General features: G+C 43.9%; 1 protein-coding gene across 1 annotated transcript in view; it reads left to right on the forward strand.

The window, feature by feature from the left end:
- Positions 1-24,372, forward strand: part of TNNC1 (troponin C1, slow skeletal and cardiac type) — a 37,120-nt gene that overhangs the window by 10,840 nt on the left and 1,908 nt on the right. The window contains exons 2-5 of the mRNA XM_030207161.1: positions 4,220-4,250; positions 5,267-5,413; positions 15,102-15,216; positions 22,148-22,284. Coding sequence (XP_030063021.1) covers positions 4,220-4,250; positions 5,267-5,413; positions 15,102-15,216; positions 22,148-22,284 — 430 coding nt within the window. The remainder of the gene's footprint in view (positions 1-4,219; positions 4,251-5,266; positions 5,414-15,101; positions 15,217-22,147; positions 22,285-24,372) is intronic.

Consider the following 24,372-nt stretch of genomic DNA (forward strand, 5'->3'; position numbering starts at 1 on the left):
AGTCAGAATTTGGACGTTTCACAAAGATGTCCAAATTCCAAAGCGGGAAGGAGGTCATTTTCGAAAAAGATGGACGTCCATCTTTTGTGTTCAAAAATACCATGGTCGTCCTGCGATTTAGATGCTTTGCAATTTGGATGGCTTTGGTTTTCGGCCATTTTCGAAAAAAAAGACGTCCAAGTCTAAAACGTCCAAAGGCAAGCCATTGGGATGTGGAAGGTGCCAACATTTTTAGTAGACTGGCCCCCCTGACATGCCAGGACAGCAATCAGGCACCCTAGGGGGCACTGCAGTGGACTTCATAAAATGCTCACAGGTACACAGCTCCCTTACCTTGTGTGCTGAGACCCCCACCCCCCCAACCCACTATCACCAACTGTATACCACTACCATAGCCCTTACGGGTGAAGGGGGCAGCTATATGTGGGTACAGTGGTTTTCTGGTGGGTTTTGGAGGGCTCATATTTTCCTGCACAAGTGTAACAGGTAGTGGGGGGATGGGCCTGGGTCCACCTGTCTGAATTGCACTAAACTACTCCAGGGACCTGCATGCTGCTGTCATGGACCTGAGTATGACATATGAGGCTGGCAAGTAATGCTCTTCGCTTTTTGGGGGTGGGAGGGGATTAGTGACCACTGGGGGAGTAAGGGGAGGTCATCCCTGATTCCTTCCAGTAGTCATCTGGTCATTTGGGGCACCTTCTTGTGCCTTATTCATAACAAAAACAGGTCTAGCTCAAAATGTCCAAGTTTTAGTGCTGGACGATTTTGCTTTGTTCCTTTATGGCTCAAAGACGTCCAAGTCTTAGGAACACCCAAGTCCCGCCTTGAACACGCCCCCGATATGCCCCCTTGAGATTTGGACGTCTTTCCGACGGACTTCTGAGAAAGACGTCCAAAATGCGGTTTTGATTATACCGATTTGGACATTTCTATGAGATAGACGTCCAAATGCTGATTTATGTCACTTTTTGGATGTCCATTTCTTTTGAAAATGAGCCTGATAGTGCGTGCTAAATGATAAGATGCCCATTATATTCCTGTGGGTGTCTTATCATTTGAAATGTATTTATTTATTTATTTATTGCATTTGTATCCCACATTTTCCCACCTTTTTGCAGGCTCAATGTGGCTTACAATCATCAAGAATAGTGGAAATATATTAGAAATAGACAATTAGTGTTACAGAATGATCTTGGGCAACGTGATAATGATAAAACACGATAGTGGTGTCACAAGCAGATATTATAAGACAGTTCTGATCATATGTGGAGGAGCTGTATATCATCACATTGGTTGATCTTTGTGGTATGCCTTGTTAAATAGATGGGTCTTCAGTAGTTTACGGAAGTTCGTTAATTCGTAAATCGTTTTTAAGTTGCTCAGCAATGCGTTCCATAACTGTGTGCTCAGGTAGGTAAAGTTTGATGCGTGCATTAGTTTGTATTTCAGACCTTTGCAGTTAGGAAAGTGCAGGTTGAGGAATGTGCGGGATGATCTTTTGGCATTCCTGGGTGGTAGGTCTATCATGTCTGACATGAGCTAATCATTAGCGTTTGCTAAATCTGTTAGCATGCCTTAGTAAAAGGACCCCTAAGTTTGGCAAGGGAGGATGACGTGATTTGCCCAAGGTCACGTGGAGGGGCATAATCGAACGGGGCGCCCAAGTTTTCACGAAGGGGCGGGGTAACCTGTATTATCGAAACAAGATGGGCGTCCATCTTTTGTTTCGATAATACAGTCGGGGACGCCCAAATCTCAACATTTAAGTTGTCCTTAGAGATGGTCGTCCCCGGTTTTCAGCGATAATGTAAACCGAGGACGCCCATCTCAGAAATGACCAAATCCAAGCCCTTTGGTCGTGGGAGGAGCCAGCATTCGTAGTGCACTGGTCCCCCTGACATGCCAGGATACCAACCAGGCACCCTAGGGGGCACTGCAGTGGACTTCAGAAATTGCTCCCAGGTGCATAGCTCCCTTACCTTGTGTGCTGAGCCCCCCAACCCCCCAAAACCCACTCCCCACAACTGTACAACACTACCATAGCCCTAAGGGGTGAAGGGGGGCACCTACATGTGGGTACAGTGGGTTTTTGGAGGGTTTTGGAGGGCTCGCTGTTTCCTCCACAAATGTAACAGGTAGGGGGGTATGGGCCTGGGTCGCCTGTCTGAAGTGCACTGCAGTACCCACTAAAACTGCTCCAGGGACCTGCATTCTGCTGTCAGGGAGCTGGGTATGATATTTGAGGCTGGCAAAAAAATATTTTTAAATTTTTTTTTTTAGGATGGAAGGGGGTTAGTGACCACTGGGGGAGTAAGGGGAGGTCATCCCCAATTCCCTCCGGTGGTCATCTGGTCAGTTCGGGCACCTTTTTGAGGCTTGGTCGCAAGTCAAAATGGACCAAGTAAAGTCGGCCAAGTGCTCGTCAGGGATGCCCTTCTTTTTTCCATTATCGGCCGAGGACGCCCATGTGTTATGCATGCCTCAGTCCTGCCTTTGGTGTGCTTCCGACACGCCCCCGTGAACTTTGGTCATCCCCGCGACAGAAAGCAGTTGAGGACGCCCAAAATCGGCTTTCGAATATGCCAATTTGGGCGACCCTGGGGGAAGGAAGCCCATCTCCCGATTTGTTTCGAAAGATGGGCGCCTTTCTCTTTTGAAAATAAGCCTGACAGTGTCATTAAGAGAAGCAGAATTTGAACCCTGGCTTCCCTGGTTCTTGGCCTGCTATTCTAACCACTGTTTGGGAGATGTTAATGACACCAGTATATTAAATTATCCATTGGAGGAGAAGGGGAACAGACATACATATTATCAATGTTGTTAGCTATAGGATAGGGCATGTTTACTAGAAAGTTCAGTATTAAAATCAGACAGTTGTTGACCAAGCTCTTATTTGTTAAAATATATGCTTAGTTTTAAGGTTTTTAATTTGTCTCTAGCCCTTTTAAAGGTGTATTGCAAACTGTTTGAATTAAATTAGCAATATACTGATTTTAATCTTAGAGAAAACAGAATGAATGAGCAAGATTCATTGGATGGGGAAACAGAGGTGGAGGGCTGGGGTGGAGAAGTGCTAAAGGAAACCATACCCCAGTGGAAGTAAAGACTGACAGACTGTTTTTGAGATACGGTATTGATAATTGTACCCCACTGAAAGTATGAGGTCTCATAGTAAGCCAGAGCCAGAGGTTGCATGGGCAAAATTTACACCACTGTTTCCATTATAATTTATGGGTCATTAGCGTGCTCCACCAAGTGAATATATTTCACATCTGACTGGTTGAGGTTATGTTCAGATATTCTTGTGCTTCTCTTGGTACAGTGCTGCCTACTATTACGTCCTTTTCATCCATTTGTTTTCTTAAATTACAAAAGATAAACAATCCAGAAATGAAATCATTAGGGATCTATTGTCTTGAAGAGTTCCCAGAAGCACCGAGATTTCTGAGTGATGTCCAGAAGTGGTGGAAAGCAGCTGAGAAACAGAAAAAATTTTCATCTCCATTCATGAGGATAAAAGCTAAATGCAGTTCCTGAAGCGTCTTACTCTTTAAATCAACAAGGCCTCAATTCTCACAAGTGGTTACATCTTTCTCAAGAATCTATTCTCAGGCTGCGAGAAGACATTTGGGATGGGCCTGGAGGATATTTGACTTTGTCTTGTGGAGATTTACTTGTGTGATGGTTGTTTGTTAGACATCAGTGAATTTCACAGGAAAGAAAACTCAGTGGATAAACGAATGGGAGACTGATCACAAGATTACCCAAAAGCTGAATTACCATAATAATTGCACACTATATCCACATTGACATGCCAAAGAATGATGTGTAGAAATCTGTGGGATTTCACTGGAACCATTAATGCAGTAGGGGAAGAAAAGTCTTGTATTTACAGCACAGAGCAGGGAGTCAAAAAGTTGTGAGAGAAGTTTGATTCTCCCTTGGACTTTCCATGAGCTACAATGAATCATTTTGCAACCATTACCTTGTTCACACAATAGCAATCAACCAATAACTTCTGTAAAGAGATTTCAGGCCTTTTAAAAATTATGCTACGGATGTTCACAATTAAGTATCACTTGTATCCTGAGCTGTGCCTGTAATTTACTGATATATTTCCTGGTATAAATTCCTGAGTCCATGCATAGAAAATGTGAGTGAAGGTGAATGTTAACAACCAACATTTATTAATACATTTTTCCTCTTATTATTCCAGGTTGAGCAGCTGACAGAAGAGCAGAAAAATGGTATGTAGAAAGGTCTTTGAATAAACTGGAGAGGGAAGGGAAAGGGTAATATAGAAGTAGACCCTTCCACCCACCTATGAACTATTTTTTCAGTGTAAATGTAATGATAACATGGTCAGTATTCAGATTTGTGTTTTGGATTACTGAAAACCAGCTTTTAGACATCCATATCGCATGGACATCCAAATCCCGATTTTATAAAGTCAGCATATGATGTTTCTGGAACATTCTTGGCTCTGGGTCACTGTGAGGCATATTTTCAAAGCACTTTGGGAGGCTAAGTTCCATATGTTTCTATGGAACTTTGGGAGGCTAAGTGCTTTGAAAATAAGCGTCTCTGTAGTAATATCCAGAAGCATTATCCAGATAATGCCCTTGAAAATTACTGAGTGGTCCTGGTCAGCACTACTTACCCGGGTAGCAGTGTAGCTTTGATTAACGGGCAACCGTGAGTAGAAGAGGCTTTAAGATTGTGAAGGTGGATGGAAAGCCAACATATCAACCTGAGAGGAGGGGTTAATTGGTTGTGATAACACTGAAAGAAGTCATGAATTTTGAATAGTTTAGCTTAACATATTTAGGAACCCTGTTACTAAACCACAGAAAAATCTGGACTTAGCACATCCTAATGCTTCCACACCCATTGCTTATTGGCGATAGATCAGCATCTTGTTTCATACAGATTGAAGGTTTTCCTACAGTGGCAGTTTTACTGGCGTTCAAGCAATTAAGTATAGAGCACCCCTGGAGATAAGGTAGATGATACTAGACTCGTGTAACTGTAGAACTCTCTAATTACTTAACATAAACCTTAGGATCTGGCAATCTCATCGCTTGAATGAAATTCCACCATATGAGGTACCATGAAACATATTACTGTGTGAAGAAGAGGAATAACATATCTAGAGTCTATAACTCTATAATATATTGCCAGAAACTTTGTTTCCATGCGCTCATTATGAAGACACATTTTGATAAGGTCTCTCGTGTCTTATCTTTCTTGTTTCTTCCTGCAGAGTTTAGGGCTGCCTTTGATATTTTCGTCCAGGACGCAGAGGATGGCTGCATCAGTACAAAGGAGCTGGGGAAGGTCATGAGAATGCTAGGCCAGAACCCCACCCCCGAGGAGCTGCAGGAGATGATAGATGAGGTGGATGAGGATGGTAAGCTGTGGTCTCTAGAAAACAGCCAGAAACTATACAGTGTTCTGACTAAGTCAGAAGATTTCAGAAACTGTGCACTTACAATTCGGTCCTTGTTCAACATACGTACTCAAGAAGCTGGAAAATTGATTCAAAGCTGCAAAATGGACTTCCTTTTGCCATCAAGTAACACACTTAGAGGGGCAATTCTGCAACAGGACACCTCCATTTAGGAGCCTCAAGGACGTGTGGTGGGAGCTCAGATTCCATTATAGAAGGGGAAAGGGAAATGGGGCTTGATATACCACCTTTCTGAGGTTTTTGCAACTACATTCAAAGTGGTTTACATATATTCAGGTACTTATTTTGTACCAGGGGCAATGGAGAGTTGTGACTTGCCCAGAGTCACAAGGAGCTGCAGTGGGAATTGAACTCAGTTCCCCAGGATCAAACTCCACTGCACTAACCACTAGGCTACTCCTTCACTAGCAACATTCTATGTAGAAGCCTGCCCTTGCAGATCAGCAATGCGGCCGCGCAGGCTTCTGTTTCTGTGCAGGACATCAGACTCACAGAAACAGAAGCCTGCGTGGCCGCATTGCTGATCTGCAAGAGCAGGCTTCTACATGGAATGTTGCTAGTGGAATAGCAACATTAACATTCTATCTAGAATCTCCAATTGGGAAATGGAAATGGTACTTGATATACCGCCTTTCTGAGTTTTTTGCAACTACATTCAAAGCAGTTTACATATATTCAGGTACTTATTTTGTACCAGGGGCAATGGAGGGTTAAGTGACTTGCCCAGAGTCACAAGGAGCTGTAGTGGGAATCGAACTCAGTTCCCCAGGATCAAAGTCCACTGCACTAACCACTAGGCTACTCCTCCACTCATAACCCATTATCGACATGTGTAGCATTTGTGCGTCTGCACTTACACCACCGTAGAACTGGCAGGACTACAGATGTGTAAATGCAATAGGGATGAGTGTAACTTATATTATTTTGTAAGTTATGCATGCAGGTGGAAGCTCCACCCCAGGGCTGGTGTTAGACATTCAGGCGCCCAGGCAGAAACTGGGGAGGGGTCCCAAAAGCTTGCCCTCAGCCTATGCCTCCTTTAGCTTGAGGCAGGCTTGGGGCCCCCTATGGTATGGGGACCCAGGGCAATTACCCTGTTTGCCAACCCCTAATGCCAGCCCTGCTCCACCCATGGGTATGCCCAGGGGTGTGCTGGTAATTTTTTAACAACAGGCTCTTTCTTCAGACATAGCCAGCTCTGCAGTTGGAAGGGCCAGGGGTGGCCGGGGGGGGGGGGGGGGGGGGCAACACTTGCCTCTCTCTCCTCCCTCCCTTAGTGCGGGCCCACTAGACATACCTTTGCTGGCAGCCAATAAATGGACTGCCACCACTCCCAAAGTCTTGCTCTGAGCAGCATGCTGAAACTTCTCACACATGCTGGAGAAGTCCCAGCCTGCTGCTCAGAGCTGGAAACAAGGAGCGGGGAGCAGCAGCAGTCTATTTACTTGGCTGGCAGGGCTCAGCATCCCCACCAGCAAAGTAAAAGAGAATTCAGCAGGGGGCCCAAGCCCACATTTTGGGAGCCAGTTGTTAAAGTTGCCATGGAGGGCCCTACTTTAACAACCGGCTCCCAAAATTCTTAAAAGCTTAACAACCGGCTCTTGCGAGCCTGTGAGAGCCTGCTCCAGCCCACCACTGGGTATGCCCCCCTTGCATTTACATGTTATGTCACGTACACACACCGTTAGAGAATAATGCTTAGGCTCCCTGCTGGCACTGTGCAGGTAAGTGAATACTTATTGTGTGTAAGTACTAGTATTCCATTCTTTTTCACATACGTGGGGCCTGAAAATGCAGGCACCCAGTTTATAGAATTGCCCTTTTGGAGGCCTGTTTACCAATATGTGTTAAGATTTTGTCCCTAATACCCATTGCTTTGCCATGCTCGAAAGCAAAACCATATTTCCCCTCTATTTCAAAGTCACCATTGGCTCCCTATTGAGCAGAGAATAATATTTAAGCTCCTTACGCTCACTTTCAAGGCGATAGAGTAGATCTATCCTCCTATTTGGCAACTCTCACCATTCCATACTTTCCCAACCGGCTCCTCAGTTCCATAAATGACTATCGTCTCGTCCTTCCTAATCCAAAATCTGCATAACTCAAATCAACCAGATGTCGAGCTTTCTTTTTTACTGCATCTTTCTTCTGGAATTCACGTCCTCATAGTACACATGCTGAATTATCATTCAAAAACTTTAAAATTGCCATAAAAACCTGGCTTTTTAGCCAAGCATTTAATCTCACATAAGCACTTCGAACAGCTTTTGCAGTTGTGACTTCCACAGTTCCCTCAATTTTCCTAATTTTTCCCTGGTTCCTTGACCCTTCCCCTTCCCCCTCTCTTCCCTGCTTTCTCCTTTTCCTTCTCCCTTCCTTTTTTGCTCTATATAGTTTTTCAGACAAGCATATGTCTTTCTTCAGTATGATTGCCCTATTCTTTCCTGTTTTATTATAGTTCCTTTCTAAATTTTGAATTTGTTATTAGATTGCAAACCACCTGGATCTGCTAGATAGGTTAAGGTGATACAGCAAGTTTAAATAAATAAATGAACATCAGAGTTAAGGCACATTTATTGCAAAATCTCTGAGTTAACTGCTGGAGATATTCCTAGCACTTTGGGGAAAGCAACCATGCAGCTAACATAGGGTAATAGTCTCTACCAGATGTTGTTTGCACAATCAATAATGCTGTAATAGCAGTTAATGTGTGGTAACAACCTCTGCATTACTTGCAAGTAGGGTTACCATATTTTCCCCATGAAAAAAGAGGACACACGCCCCGCCCCTGTCAAACACCCTACCCCGCCCTGCCCCCTGTCACTTTGACACCCCCCAAAGAAACAAAAATCAAAAACCCAGCCTTGCACCAGCTGTGTGTAATTAGTGTTGTCAGTGGCCAGTGCACTTTTTCTAGTGAAAAAGATGCTGGTACTCAAATGCTAGGCCACCCTTCAGGGGTGGGGGATAATCACTGAGGGACCCTCCCCACAATAGCCAGGCCCCCTGCAACCAGTCACAGAACCTATGACAAGGCAGAATTGGTGTGTAGAGCCTGAGCTCTTTCATTAAAACTTGGAGACCATGGGTCAATTTTAGCAGCCAATGGAAAAGGTGCCGGTACTCAGTACCCCCAAGTCATAGGCGTAGTTTGACTGTTTCATTTGGGGGGGGGCAAAGAATGGGCGGAGCATATTAGCATATCATTTGCATATATACATATGCAAATGAATATGCTAATATGGAGGAAGGAATTGAAATTTACAGGCAAAATATCACAGATGCACATTTCAATTAATAAATTCTGAATAAAATACTTTTATCTACCTTTGTTGTCTGATCATTTAGTTTTTCTCTTCGCTTTGGTCCCAGTGTCTTCTGTTTTATGCAGTGTCTTCTTTCCAGTAGGCTTCCCTCTGCTCCCCACCCTCCCAGTCCCATCCATCTCTTGCTCCTTCCCTCTGCTCCCCACTCCTCCCAGTCCCATCCATCTTCTGTTCCTTCCCTCTGCTCACCATCCCTCCGTCCCATCCATCTTCTGCTCCTTCCCTCTGCTGTGCCTGACCTCTCCCAATCCAATCCATCTCCTGGTCCTTCCCTCTGCTCCCAATGCTCCCAGTCCCATCCATCTCCTGGTCCTTCTCTCTGCTCCCCACCCCTCCCAGTCCAATCCATCTCCTGGTCCTTCCCTCTGCTCCCCACCCCTCCCAGTCCCATCCATCTTCTGTACCTTCCCTCTGCTCACCATCCCTCCGTTCCATCCATCTTCTGCTCCTTCCCTCTGCTGTGCCTGACCTCTCCCAATCCCATCCATCTCCTGGTCCATCCCTCTGCTCCCCACCCCTCCCAGTCCCATCCATCTTCCCTCTGCTCCCCACCCCTCCCAGTTCCATCCATCTTCCTTCTACTGCCCCCCCCCCCCGCAAGGTCCAAGATCATGACTCCGTTTACCCCCTCTCTTCCTCCCTCCCTCCGGTGCAGGCAACAGTCTTCAGCTTTTTCAGCGTTCCTGGCAGCGGTAGCAATGTACATGCTGCCTTCGGTCTGCCCCGGAAGCCTTCTCTTCAAGTTCCTGTTCCCACCTATGCGGGAACAGGAACTTGAAGAGAAGGCTTTGGGGCAGCGCCGAAGGCAGCGTGTACATTGCTACCGCTGCCAGGAACGCTGAAAAAAACTCCTGCCTGCGCCGGAGGGAGGGAGGGAGGGAGGAAGAGAGAGGGGTAGACGGACACGCTCCTCTCCGTCCGCTTGGCTTCCCTGCCCTCTCTGTCTGCGTCCCGCCTTCCTCTGACGTCAGAGGAAGGCGGGACGCAGAGAGGGCAGGGAAGCCAAGCGGATGGAGAGGAGCGCGTGCCTGCATGTGTTGTTTTTTTTTTAACTAATGGCGCGGCGGCGCCTTGTCGTCGTTTGGGGGGGCATTGCCCCCCCCTCGCCCCCCCCCAGTCTACGCCTATGCCCCAAGTACCCCCTCAAAAAAAGCCCTGGTTGTCACACTGATAGCAAACTACCTAACATCCACTCAGGATGGAGAAAAAAAGCCTCAGTCTAGCCGCTCAACCAGCCTGAACTTGCAGACTGGTGGTACCGATAGGAACAGAGCGCCATAGCGATTGGACTTAAAGCTAAGTGTTGTCTGAGGGTACAGCGGGGCTGAACATGAACTGACACTTGGTATATGAAATTGATTATACCAAAGAACTATCAAATAATTGATCTGAGGAAGTAGAGACACACACACTGTTTAGATAAAAGTTGTGATTTATACACCTGGCTAAGCAATTTGGAGAATAGATGTTGATGCTGGTATGTTAAATGATGGAGTTTTTTTTCCTAAGCCAAATGATGGGAAGCCAAGCTCAAACCTTATAGTCTGCAAGTTCAGGCTGGTTGAGCGGCTAGACTGAGGTTTTTTTTCTCCATCTTGAGTGGATGTTAGGTAGTTTGCTATCAGTGTGAGTGACAACACTAATTACCCACAGCTGGTGCAAGGCTGGGTTTTTGATTTTCGGTTCATTGAGACTCCCCCCCCCCCCCCCCCAAAGAAAGCCAGATTCCCTCTCTCCTCCCCATGATATCTCCTCCCCAAATTTCCAGCCTCTCTCCCCTCCACTCATATGACTCCATTCACTACCCCTCCCCTTCTCTTCCCTCCTGTACCTTACTGTAGTGCTCTGGTGGTCTAGCAGCCTCTTCGGGGCAGGAAAGAGCCCCCTCTTTCCTGCCTGGTTTGGCTGTAGACCTCTCTTGCTCCTGTCGCCGATTCAAAATGGCTGCCAAGAGTTCAAGCAGTGACCTTGTAAGACTTCTGCAGAAGTCTTGCGAGGCTGCCACTTGAACTCTCGGCAAGGGAGGGGATAACATGGGGGGGGGGGGGGGAAGAGAGGGAATCTGGCTTTCTTTGGGGGGTGTCAAAGTGACAGGGGCAGAGTGAGGGGGGGACAGGGCGGGGTGGGGTGTGTGACGGGGGCGGAGCATGTGTCCTCTTTTCCTTTGTTCTTAATGTCTTCAAAAGGAAGACTAGGATTTCACTCCATTTTACCACCATTTTGATTTGTGGATCCTTTCCTGATGTTGATGAAATAAATCTTTAGACTTTTGCAGTAATTTTTTCTCACCTTGGATTTTGATGGCCTCTCTTAACCTTGTCTGTTCCTTCTTGCTTTTAGGATCCTTTTACAAAGCTGCAATAAGCACTAATGCATGCTTACCATGGGGCACGCTGAGGTATCCCATGGTAACTTTGGAATGTGCGCACATAAACCGCATGCTAAAAAATTAATTTTTATTTTCCGTAGAGGGAGCGTCGGGCTAAGAGTGGACATGTCTGGGCTAATCAGTTAGTGCAGCTACATTAGCACATACTAACTGATTAGTGCATGACCCTCCCATTTCCACACCCCTTTTTTCAGGTGCATAAATGGGACTTGATATACTGCCTCTCTGAGGTTTTTGCAACTACATTCAAAGCAGTTTACATATATTCAGGTACTTATTTTGTACCAGGGGCAATGGAGGGTTAAATGACTTGCCCAGAGTCACAAGGAGCTGCAGTGGGAATTGAACTCAGTTCCTCAGGATCAAAGTCCACTGCACTAACCACTAGGCTACTAGGGATTGTGGGGCCAGGGATGTTGAGGGGCACTGTCATTTTGCAGAAAAAAAGTCAGAGGGTAGGGATACTCTATTTTTTAAAGGCATCAAGAGTAAGCAGAGGGGTCCAGAGGCACACTTTATTTTTAAGGGAATATGGGAATGCTAGTGCAGAGGAAGATACATTTTTATAAAAAGGATTAGGGATGGGAGCCTGACTTGGGGCCTTGGGGTAATTCTTTAAAATTATTGGGGTAATTCTTTAAAATTAGTGTGAACATTTAAGAGATGATTTACACACATAAATGTTTAGAATAGTGGTATATATGGACATATGTGTGCACATACAGTGGGGGAAATAAGTATTTGATCCCTTGCTGATTTTGTAAGTTTGCCCACTGACAAAGACATGAGCAGCCCATAATTGAAGGGTAGGTTATTGGTAACAGTGAGAGATAGCACATCACAAATTAAATCCGGAAAATCACATTGTGGAAAGTATATGAATTTATTTGCATTCTGCAGAGGGAAATAAGTATTTAATCCCTCTGGCAAACAAGACCTAATACTTGGTGGCAAAACCCTTGTTGGCAAGCACAGCGGTCAGACGTCTTCTGTAGTTGATGATGAGGTTTGCACACATGTCAGGAGGAATTTTGGTCCACTCCTCTTTGCAGATCATCTCTAAATCATTAAGAGTTCTGGGCTGTCGCTTGGCAACTCGCAGCTTCAGCTCCCTCCATAAGTTTTCAATGGGATTAAGGTCTGGTGACTGGCTAGGCCACTCCATGACCCTAATGTGCTTCTTCCTGAGCCACTCCTTTGTTGCCTTGGCTGTATGTTTTGGGTCATTGTCGTGCTGGAAGACCCAGCCACGACCCATTTTTAAGGCCCTGGCGGAGGGAAGGAGGTTGTCACTCAGAATTGTACGGTACATGGCCCCATCCATTCTCCCATTGATGCGGTGAAGTAGTCCTGTGCCCTTAGCAGAGAAACACCCCCAAAACATAACATTTCCACCTCCATGCTTGACAGTGGGGACGGTGTTCTTTGGGTCATAGGCAGCATTTCTCTTCCTCCAAACACGGCGAGTTGAGTTCATGCCAAAGAGCTCAATTTTTGTCTCATCTGACCACAGCACCTTCTCCCAATCACTCTCGGCATCATCCAGGTGTTCACTGGCAAACTTCAGACGGGCCGTCACATGTGCCTTCCGGAGCAGGGGGACCTTGCGGGCACTGTAGGATTGCAATCCTTTATGTCGTAATGTGTTACCAATGGTTTTCGTGGTGACAGTGGTCCCAGCTGCCTTGAGATCATTGACAAGTTCCCCCCTTGTAGTTGTAGGCTGATTTCTAACCTTCCTCATGATCAAGGATACCCCACGAGGTGAGATTTTGCGTGGAGCCCCAGATCTTTGTCGATTGACAGTCATTTTGTACTTCTTCCATTTTCTTACTATGGCACCAACAGTTGTCTCCTTCTCGCCCAGCGTCTTACTGATGGTTTTGTAGCCCATTCCAGCCTTGTGCAGGTGTATGATCTTGTCCCTGACATCCTTAGACAGCTCCTTGCTCTTGGCCATTTTGTAGAGGTTAGAGTCTGACTGATTCACTGAGTCTGTGGACAGGTGTCTTTCATACAGGTGACCATTGCCGACAGCTGTCTGTCATGCAGGTAACGAGTTGATTTGGAGCATCTACCTGGTCTGTAGGGGCCAGATCTCTTACTGGTTGGTGGGGGATCAAATACTTATTTCCCTCTGCAGAATGCAAATAAATTCATATACTTTCCACAATGTGATTTTCCGGATTTAATTTGTGATGTGCTATCTCTCACTGTTACCAATAACCTACCCTTCAATTATGGGCTGCTCATGTCTTTGTCAGTGGGCAAACTTACAAAATCAGCAAGGGATCAAATACTTATTTCCCCCACTGTACCCACATAAATGCTTAAACCACTGTTCTTAAATATATGCGTATCTTCCATATCACACATTTTATAGGTAGGTGTACGTATAGGCGGAGTCACATGCACGTAACTGATAGAATTCTATGGCACATGTGTATCTCTGGTATTTAGGTGCATTCACTTATACAAGCTCTTTGGCTGAAGTAAGAGCTCACAACTACATTATAGGCATGCATATCACTTGTTAAGGATAGGCATACACATTTCTAGCCACAGCAATGTAATATAAAATTTACCACACAATTCGCTAACTGGTGGTACTCAGGTGTTATGGGTTAGTGAATCCTGCAGTAAGATTTCCTGCTGCACAATATCACATAAACACAATCCACCCAATATTTAAAGCAATTTAAGCAGGCAGGAGAGTCTTCTGCATGCTTAAATCGCTTGGGGCCACCCAACCGCCAATATTCGGTGGCACTTAAAAAGGCACTACCACTGATTATCAGTTCTGATTGGACACATTTGAAGTGGCCAGGTAAGGAGAGGTAAAGGGGGCGGAGTTGGGGAGGAGCTGGCAGTTATGCAGATGCTGGCAATATTCAGTGCCGGCACCCGCGTAGATAATTGGGTGAATTTAGCACAGCTTCATAGTTGTCCTAAATTCACCTGGTTAGTTATGTGCGCCCTGGCTGAATAGGTCAGGACCTGTATAACTTGAAATTGTATTCTGATCATCCTCTGATTCCACTCCCACCCCACAGAATATTCCCCTCCCAGATACCCAAAAGAGCCCCTTCTGATCCCCCTCCCCCTGGCAAAGATAGAACCCCTCTCCCACCCCTGGTCATGGTAGGCCTCCTTGGGCCTTCCTAATATTACTGGTGGTCTAGTGGGAGTGGTGAGGGCAGGAACAAACTCTACTAGCTCCTTCCCCTAATGGCTGCCATAACCTCGAGCAGAAGCCTTGCAATACTTGGTACTACGACAAAGCTCGCAACAGCCATTTTTTCGCAGCAGCTGCTAGGGGCAGGAATGAGTGGGGTATGCTCCTGTCCCCACTGGACCACCAGTGATCTTAAGTAGATCCATGGGGGCCTATCATGACCGTTGGTGGGAGGGGGAATGTGAAGGAAGGGGCTTTTTGTATGGGTGGGTAGTTGGGATGGAGATTGGAAGGGGGAGAGGGAGATTAGAGGGGCAGAACAGAATTTAAAACATTATGCATGTCCTGGCAGATATTTAGCTGGGGCTCACATAACTGCCTTATGCAGGCTGCAGCTGGAGATCGGCCGGGACCCACATAAGCTGTGGTAACAAGGATATCCACAATTAACCCTAGATATTCAGTACCGGTGCCCGGACATGGAAGCAATGAATATCCGGGGCTAATTTAGCCAGCGATGGTCAGCATTTAAAAAACATTGAGTGCTGCCGGCTGAATGTTGGCCAGAATGTGTTTAACCATGGAGAATACTTTACTTTCCGTCTCACTTACTTTGAGACCTGTGGACTACAGCTAGGTTCTTGGTCTTAACTGCCTTGAACTGAACATATTACACATACTGCAATATGCTCTGATTATCCGAATCCTGAGGCATTATCGTCAGTTTTCTCATTTCAGGTAGCGGCACAGTAGACTTTGATGAGTTCTTGGTTATGATGGTCCGGTGTATGAAAGACGACAGTAAAGGAAAGTCAGAAGAGGAGTTATCTGAGCTCTTCCGAATGTTTGATAAGTAAGTGGCTAAAATGTGGTGGGTGCTGAATGTATTGGAGGAAAAGCAAACAAAGGTACCCACAGAGATGACTGGCAATAAATGAGTTGAAATTGTGCTGCAAAAAGCAGAAAAGACTTTATGAAGTTTAGAAATCTCTGATAATTCATGAGTGGTTGGGGTGTGTTCTACTACAGCCAGGGTGCAGGCAGTGCTTTCTGCATTACCAGCCCTAGAATTTTTTTAACTGCCATCTTTTTAGCATTTGGGATAAGTCAGCTGCATCTGTTAATCCAAAATGCAGGACTATAAGTCCTAGAATGCTTAGGTTTGGGGGCTGAAGACAGGATTATTGCAAAGTGTCCCTGGTCTTTAAGAGCCACAACGGGGTTAAAATTTTAGGCTAAACACAGTTTATTAATTTGGATTATTTTCACACCTTTTTCAGTAGTAGCTCAGGTATTTTCCCTGTCCCTGAGAGCTTTCAAACTACTACTACTACTACTACTATTTAGCATTTCTATAGCGCTACAAGGCATACGCAGCGCTGTACAAACATAGAAGAAAGACAGTCCCTGCTCAAAGAGCTTACAATCTAATAGACAAAAAAATAAATAAAGTAAGCAAATCAAATCAATTAATGTGAACGGGAAGGAAGAGAGGAGGGTAGGTGGAGGCGAGTGGTTACGAGTCAAAAGCAATGTTAAAGAGGTGGGTTTTCAGTCTAGATTTAAAGGTGGCCAAGGATGGGGCAAGACGTAGGGGCTCAGGAAGTTTATTCCAGGCGTAGGGTGCAGCGAGACAGAAGGCGCGAAGTCTGGAGTTGGCAGTAGTGGAGAAGGGAACAGATAAGAAGGATTTATCCATGGAGCGGAGTGCACGGGAAGGGGTGTAGGGAAGGACGAGTGTGGAGAGATACTGGGGAGCAGCAGAGTGAATACATTTATAGGTTAGTAGAAGAAGTTTGAACAGGATGCGAAACGGATAGGGAGCCAGTGAAGGGTCTTGAGGAGAGGGGTAGTATGAGTAAAGCGACCCTGGCGGAAGATGAGACGGGCAGCAGAGTTTTGAACCGACTGGAGAGGGGAGAGGTGACTAAGTGGGAGGCCAGCAAGAAGCAGATTGCAGTAGTCTAAACGAGAGGTGACAAGGGTGTGGATGAGGGTTTTGGTAGAGTGCTCGGAAAGAAAGGGGCGGATTTTACGGATGTTGTAAAGAAAGAAACGACAGGTCTTGGCGGTCTGCTGGATATGAGCAGAGAAGGAGAGAGAAGAGTCAAAGATGACCCCAAGGTTTCGAGCTGAGGAGACAGGGAGAATGAGAGAGCCATCAACAGAAATAGAAAACGGGGGGAGCGGGGAGGTGGGTTTGGGGGGGAAAATGTGAAGCTCGGTTTTGGTCATATTTAATTTCAGGTGGCGTTGAGACATCCAGGCAGCAATGTCAGACAAGCACGCTGAAACTTTGGTTTGGATGCAAGGTGAGATATCAGGGGTAGAAAGGTAGATTTGGGAGTCATCAGCATAGAGGTGGTAGGAAAAGCCATGGGATGAGATTAATGAACCAAGGGAAGAAGTGTAGATAGAAAAGAGGAGGGGACCAAGAACAGAACCCTGAGGTACGCCGACAGGCAGAGGGATAGAAGTAGAAGAGGATCCACCAGAGTGAACACTAAAGGTGCGGAAGGAGAGGTAGGAAGAGAACCAGGAAAGGACAGAGCCCTGGAATCCAAGTGAGGACAGGGTATCGAGAAGTATGCTGTGATCGACAGTGTCAAAAGCAGCGGAAAGATCAAGAAGAATGAGGATGGAATATTGACCTCTGGATTTAGCCAGTAATAGGTCATTGGAGACTTTAGTAAGCGCAGTTTCGGTCCTTTTACCAAGCTGTGGGAAAAGTTGGCCTTAGCACGCCCTTATGTGAGTTTTCCCCACACTCTAAGGTTATTTTGTCCGTAGCCAGAAAATGGCTGATTTTCTATTTTCACAATTAATGTTCATATGATAATGTTAGAAGTAAACTAAATAATACTATCAGAAGGAGAGATACCCAAACTAACAATCATGCACAATATATATATGGAACGCTGTTGCCAAAAATAGTAAAAACAACGTATGACCACCTCAGTTTCCAGAAAGAACTAAAAACAAACCTGTTCAGGAAGGCATATCCCACCGATCCAACATAAAAGACTGAGTACCTGCAACACAACAAAACCAAAGATCGTACTGGACACACCCAATCTCCCCCTTCCTCCCTAAGCTCCCCATTATATCAACCATACATGAACCCTCTTGTAACGCAATAACACCTTGTATTTGTTCATACCGGTACTGGTGAACGCCATTACGGTACTCTTTAAGCCACATTGAGCCTGCAAATAGGTGGGAAAATGTGGGATACAAATGTAACAAATAATTAAAAAAAAAACATATTTCAATGTTACTATAGGTTAACAAATACAAATAAAACATGGAAAATATGATGATACCATTTTATTGGACTAAATACATTTTTCAATTAGCTTTCAGTTTGGGTATCTCTCCCTCTGATAGTATTATTTAGTTTTGACTAATGTTTGGAGACCCAACCCTCCTTTCTCATATGAGGTCAGAATACTATCAGAGGGAGAGATACCCAAACTAACAATCATGCACAATATATATATATATATATATATATATATATATATATATATATATATATATATACACACACACACACACACACACATATGGTTCTCTTTTACAAACATAAGCAAGCACGAAAGGCGTTACAGGAGGAAAAGCCTCAAGAAGCTCATAGACTTACTCAACAGCCTTACAGGAGTGGGACTTCATCATTGGCAAAAACCTCCTTTATTATCAAAACAGCACACAACTGTGGAACGCATTATCAAAAGCCTTGAAAACGATGTACGACCACCTAAAATTCCGGAAATCACTAAAAACCAACCTGTTTAAAAAGGCATACCCTACCGATGCAACTTAAATGCCTAATCTCTGCAACACAACTAAACTAAAGCACGTAATGGACATAACACAACTCTTCCATTCTCTGATTCCCTAATGTGGCTGTACCACATGAACTTGATCTTACCACAACATCACCCTGTATTTGTTCACACCAGAGCCTGCAAAGGCTTCTCCGGTACTATGTAAGCCACATTGAGCCTACAAATAGGTGGGAAAATGTGGGATACAAATATAACAAATAAAATAAATAAATTTATTCAAACTTAGCTTAGGCTGCCAGGTCTCTCTTCTTCCCTTCTCAAGATCTCTTCAAACTGACCGTGATCAACCGAAATGCTGGCCACCATTGCTCATGGTCGGTTTGAAGAGATCTTGAGAAGGGAAGTAAAGAGACCCGGCAGCCTAAGCTAAGTTTGAATAAATTGAATTATGGGCTGTTTTGATAATAAAGGAGGTTTTGCCAATGATGATGAAGTCCCGCTCCTGTAAGGCTGTTGAATAAGTCTAGGAGCTTCTCGAGGCTTTTCCTCCTGTAACGCCTTTCGTGCTTGCTTATGTTTGTAAAAGAGAACCCTATATATATACTGTGTATATGATAATGTTACCATGAGCATGCAGCCATTAACATAAATTAGTGAGCCCTTAATACCACCCATTTTGTAGGCAGCAAGGGCTCATGCGCTAATTGTGCGCTAATCAGTTAGCACGCAGTAATGTAGATATGCTGATTAGCACAGAAACACCCACTATTTATCCCTAACATGCCTCTCCACAGAAAAAAAATTAAAATTATTTTGCATGTGCTTTGCACACGCAAGTGTCAGACTTACCGCAGGACGCCTGATCATGTCCCGTGGTGAGCCCTTTTAAGCAAGAAGAAACAGGAAAGAGGAATCAATCTCCAAGAGTCAAAGAGCAGCAACCAAAATAGTGGAGATGACCAAGGACTAGGGCGTAGCCAAAATGTTTCTTAAAAGTCTTTAATAAACAAAAATATACATAAAACCAGATGGAAACATACATAACCATGAGGAAGACTCAACACAGGCTGTGTTTTGGCACTAGTGCCTGCTTCAGGAGTCCAGAATCTTCCGACCACTCTTTGGAAGAGAAGTGCTGCTGCTACATTCTTGATGCATGCTACAACTGTTTTTAGATTCATTTTACAAAGGGGAGAAAGCTGTTTCAGTTTCCCTTGAGATTTATGTATTGTGGACTCCTGAAGCAGGCACTATCACCGAAACATGGTCCATATCCAGTCTTCCTCATGGTTATGCACTTCTCCAAACGGTTTTATGTAAATTTGTTTATTAAAGACTTTTAAGAAACATTTTGGCTACGCCCTAGTCCTTGATCATCTCCACTGTTTGATTGGAGCCCTTTTAAGATGCATTAGGCACAGGGTGAGTGCCTAACACAGTTTAGTAAAAGGGCACTACGTTTGTACCTGAGGCAATGGAGGGTTATGCTCAGTGTGTTTTTTCCAGTGAAAAAGATGCTGGTACACAAATGACAGGTCACCTTTCAGGGGTGGGGTGATTACTGAGGGACCCACCCCACAATAGCCAGGCCCCCTGCAACCAGTCACAGAACCTATGACAAGGCAGAATTGGTGTGTAGAGCCTGAGCTTTTTCATTAAAACTTGGGGACCATGAGTCAGTTTCATCAGACAGTGGAAAAGGTGCAGTTATACAGTACCCCCCCCCCCCCCAAGTACCCCCTCAAAAAAAGCCCTGGTTGCGTTATTTGCACAAGATCACAAGGAGCGGCAGCAGGATTTGAACTGGACTGCTCTAATCAGGGTGCTTCCTTTGCTTCACTAAGAAGTTTTATTTCATTTTATTTCACATTATTACACATATCAATGACCAATGATGAAACATATACTGGGCAAGCCATAAGCTTTTATATTTGGCTGAATTGGCATCATAGCCCTGATGTTGATGGTCAAAAAATATATTTTTTTCTGTATGGAGGGCTTACCATAAATATAAGGGAGTAAGGGTGAGATGTGTACTTGGGAGCTTTTATGTAAAATCTACTGCAGTGTCCCACTGCTCTGCTGGGACACCTTTATGGCTGGTCTACTAAGAATACTGCCCCCCAGTACATAAGTACATAAGTAATGCCACACTGGGAAAAGACCAAAGGTCCATCGAGCCCAGTACATCCGAATGGCTTGGTTTTGTGAATTTTTCCGTTGTACTTTTGTTTTTCCAAAAGTGGACCAAAAATATAAAATGCACAGAGCACAAAAACATCTAGCAAGTGGCTATTTTAAAAAAAAATTGAACATTTTGCTCAGAACGTCCAGAATGGAGGTGGTGAATATAGTGATTTTCGAAACAGCAAAATTACTAAGTCAGGCTTAGATATCATATCAAAAATGCCTTTTCATGACTCCCTTGTAATGCTATCTGAAATTTGCTTAAGTATTCTGGCCACATAATGTTCTGCTCATTCTGCTTCAGCTTATTTTAAATCAGTGGCATAGCCACAGGTGGGCCTGGGTGGGCGAGGCCCACCCATTTAGGGCTCAGGCCCACCCACAAGTAGTACACGTTTAGTGGTAGCTGGTGGGATCCCAAGCTCAGCCAGCTGAAGACTGTGAATGTTCAGTTTTCAGTGCATTGCCTGCTGCAGACTGCCAAGGTGGAAAGAAGCATTTTCCCACCAGCTGATATATTTTTTAGGTGGTGGTTTTTTTTGGGGGGGGGGAGAACAATTGGTGCCCACCCACTTCTTCCCTAGGCCCACCCAAAATCTGTTGTCTGGCTACGCCCCTGTTTTAAATACATTAAACTAGTCCAATAGAAAAGTACAACCTGCAAATTATTTGTTGAATTATTGTTGTGAAATGAGTTGCAAAGCAATACGGTATATTTTTATTCCCCTTAGAATACCTTTCTAATGGAGTACAGAAAATGTTGACTGCAAACTGTGCCATAGATGCACTATTTTACATTAAAATGGGAGTTTGAAAGTTTTGAAATCTTTGTGCAGTAAATATATCAGATGGGAACTTAATTACTTGAAATTCCAGAAGTACTTAAAAGCTTTTCCGTTTAAGACATTTCTCATGGATGGACACCATTAATGACGATTCCCAATAGATAGTAACCATTAATTTTGTGTTTTATTTTTAATGTCATTCTCCTTGGATAGCTTTCACCTCATACCTACATATATTTCATGTAGTCCTTACAATATTATATATTTTGACATTTAATGTTCATCTGCTCTGTTAGCATAATATACTGTATATAAGTACATAAGTATTGCCATACTGGGAAAGACCAAAGTCCATCGAGCCCAGCATCCTGTTTCCAACAGTGGCCAATCTAGGTCACAAATACCTGGCAAGATCCCAAAAATGTACAAAACATTTTATACTGCTTATCCCAGAAATAGTGTATAATATTCTGAATCTTGTTTGCACTGTTAAATATAATAATTTGTTAACCACATTGAACCTAATCTAATTGGGGAAAATGTGGAATATAAATGAAATGAATAAAGGTCACAAGAAGGCATTAGTAGAAGAAGCGGGATTTGAAGCCTGGCTTCCTTAGTTTTCAGATGGCTGTTCTAAACACTACTCCTCCACCTAGTGCAAAGGCTATCTCTCTAGCATTTTATCAGAGAGAATTCAAGATGAATTAAATCTTTAAAACAGTGGGACAAAATCTCTTCCAGGCAGGGGCGTAGCCAGACAACAAATTTTGGGTGGGCCTAGGCAAGAAGTGGGTGGGCACCAAGTGTCATAAGAATATATTGGCATCTCTAGTGTTTAGCCCGTGCCTTTTTTTAGCGTGCGCAAAAAAATGCCAGCGCACCTTTAGTAAAAGACCCCCATAGTTTCTTGGTCTTAGCTCTGCTGTGTACTGAATATATTACACACATTAATATTATGGGTTGCTGTGACTGTGGAAAACATAAAACTGTAGATCTGAGCCCATCATACTCTCTTGCACAGAAACTCTGATGGATACATTGACCTGGAAGAGCTGAAGATAATGCTTCAGGCTACTGGAGAGACCATCACTGAGGATGACATCGAGGAACTGATGAGAGATGGGGACAAAAATAATGATGGCAAGATTGACTATGATGGTACATATTGTTTATTTACCTTTAGAAGAAAAACTGGTGTCTTCATTGAAATGAACAAAAATGTGTTACAAAGTACTATGCTATAGCTTAGCTTCATTTGCCGTGATAATGAGATTTACAGGCTTTTTCTGCAGCCAATTGCTGCAAAGTCAAAAGACATTCGAATAACTTGACACAAGAACTCTAAATCCTATTAGCATGGCAAATGGGGGTACTCTGTGGTATGGCACTTTTGTAAAATATGGTATAAATATACATACATACTGGGACAGACCGAAGGTCCATCAAGCCCAGCATCCTGTTTCCAGCAGTGGTCAATCTAGGTCACAAATACCTGGCAAGATCTGAAAACAGTACAATACATTTTATGCTGCTTATCCTAGAAATAAGCAGTGGATTTTCTTCAAGCCCATTTTAATAATGGCTTATGGACTTTTTTTAGGAATCTATCCAAACCTTTTTAAAACCCTGCTAATCTAACTGCCTTCACTACATTCTCTGGCAATGAATTCTAGAGTTTAATTCCATGTTGAGTGGAGAAATATTTTCTCTTGATTTGTTTTAAAATTTACTACTTTGTAGCTTCATTGTGTGCTCCCTAGTCCTAGTATTTTTGGAAAGAGTACACAAGTGATTCACGTCTCCCCATTCCACTCCACTTATTATTTTATAGACCTCTATCATGTGTCCTCTCAACCGTCTTTTCTACAATCTGAAGAGCCCTAGCCACTTTAGCCTTTCCTCATAGGGAAGTCATCCCATCCCCTTTATCATTTTCATCGCCCTTCTCTGTACTTTTTCTAATTCCACTATATCTTTGAAATGTGGAGACCAGAATTGCACACAATATTTGAGGTGCAGTCGCACCATGGAGCGATACAAAGGCATTATTATGTCCTCATTTTTGTTTTCCATACCTTTCCTAATAATACCCAACATTCTATTTGCTTTCTTAGCTGCCGCCACACACTGAGCAGAGAGTTCCAAATGTATCATCAATGATGACACCTAGATCCCTTTCCCAGTCGGTGAATCCTAATGTGGAACTTCCATTACTTAGCTGTAGTTTGGGTTCCTCTTTCCCACATACATCACTTTGCACTTGCTCACATTAAACATCATCTGCCATTTAGACGCCCAGTCGCTTAATGTCCTCTTGTAATTTTTCACAATCCTTTTTGCGATTTAACAACTTTGAATAACTGTGTCATCAGCAAATTTAATTACCTCACTAGTTACTCCCATCTCTAGGTCATTTATAAATATGTTAAAAAGCAGTGGTCCCAGCACAGACCCCTGCGGAACCCCACTATCTACCCTTCTCCATTGAGAATACCGACCATTTAACCCTACTCTCCGTTTTCTATTTTTTAACCAGTTTTTAATCCACGATAGAACCCTACCTCCTGTCCCATGACTCTCCAATTTCTTCTGGAGTCTTTCATGAGGTACTTTGTCAAATGTCTTTTGAAAATCCAGATACACAGTATAGACTGGCTCACCTCACCTCCCCTTCAAAGAAATGTAATAGATTGGTGAGGCAAGATTTCTCTTCGGTAAATCCATGTTGGCTTTGCCTCATTAATCCATGCTTTTAAGTATGCTCTGTAATTTTGTTCTTTATAATAGTCTCTACCATTTTGCCAAGCACCAAAGTCAGGCTTACTGGTCTATAATTTCCTGGATCACCTCTGGAACCTTTTTTTTTTTTAATCGGCGTTACATTGGCCACCCTCAAATCATCTGCTACCATGCTTGATTTTAAAGATAAATTACATATTACTAACAATAGTTCTGCAAGTTCAGTTTTTAATTCTATCAGTACTCTGGGATGAATACCATCCAGTCCAGACAATTTACTACTCTTCAATTTGTCAAATTGCGCCATTACATCCTCCACCAATATATTTATGCACCCAAATAAATTCTCCTCCTTTCTCACATAGAGAAACAGAGTGGACATGAATCCCATTTAAAGTGTCTTGTAGTTGTTAAAAATGGACCTTAGATGGCAAGGAATGCAGAGTGGCTGTAGAAAGGCACTCTACACACCAAACAGGTATTCCCAGCAGTTTGCATTTATTGATG

Source organism: Microcaecilia unicolor, chromosome 6 (assembly GCF_901765095.1).
Source record: "Microcaecilia unicolor chromosome 6, aMicUni1.1, whole genome shotgun sequence".
NCBI classification, from domain to species: Eukaryota; Metazoa; Chordata; class Amphibia; order Gymnophiona; family Siphonopidae; genus Microcaecilia; species Microcaecilia unicolor.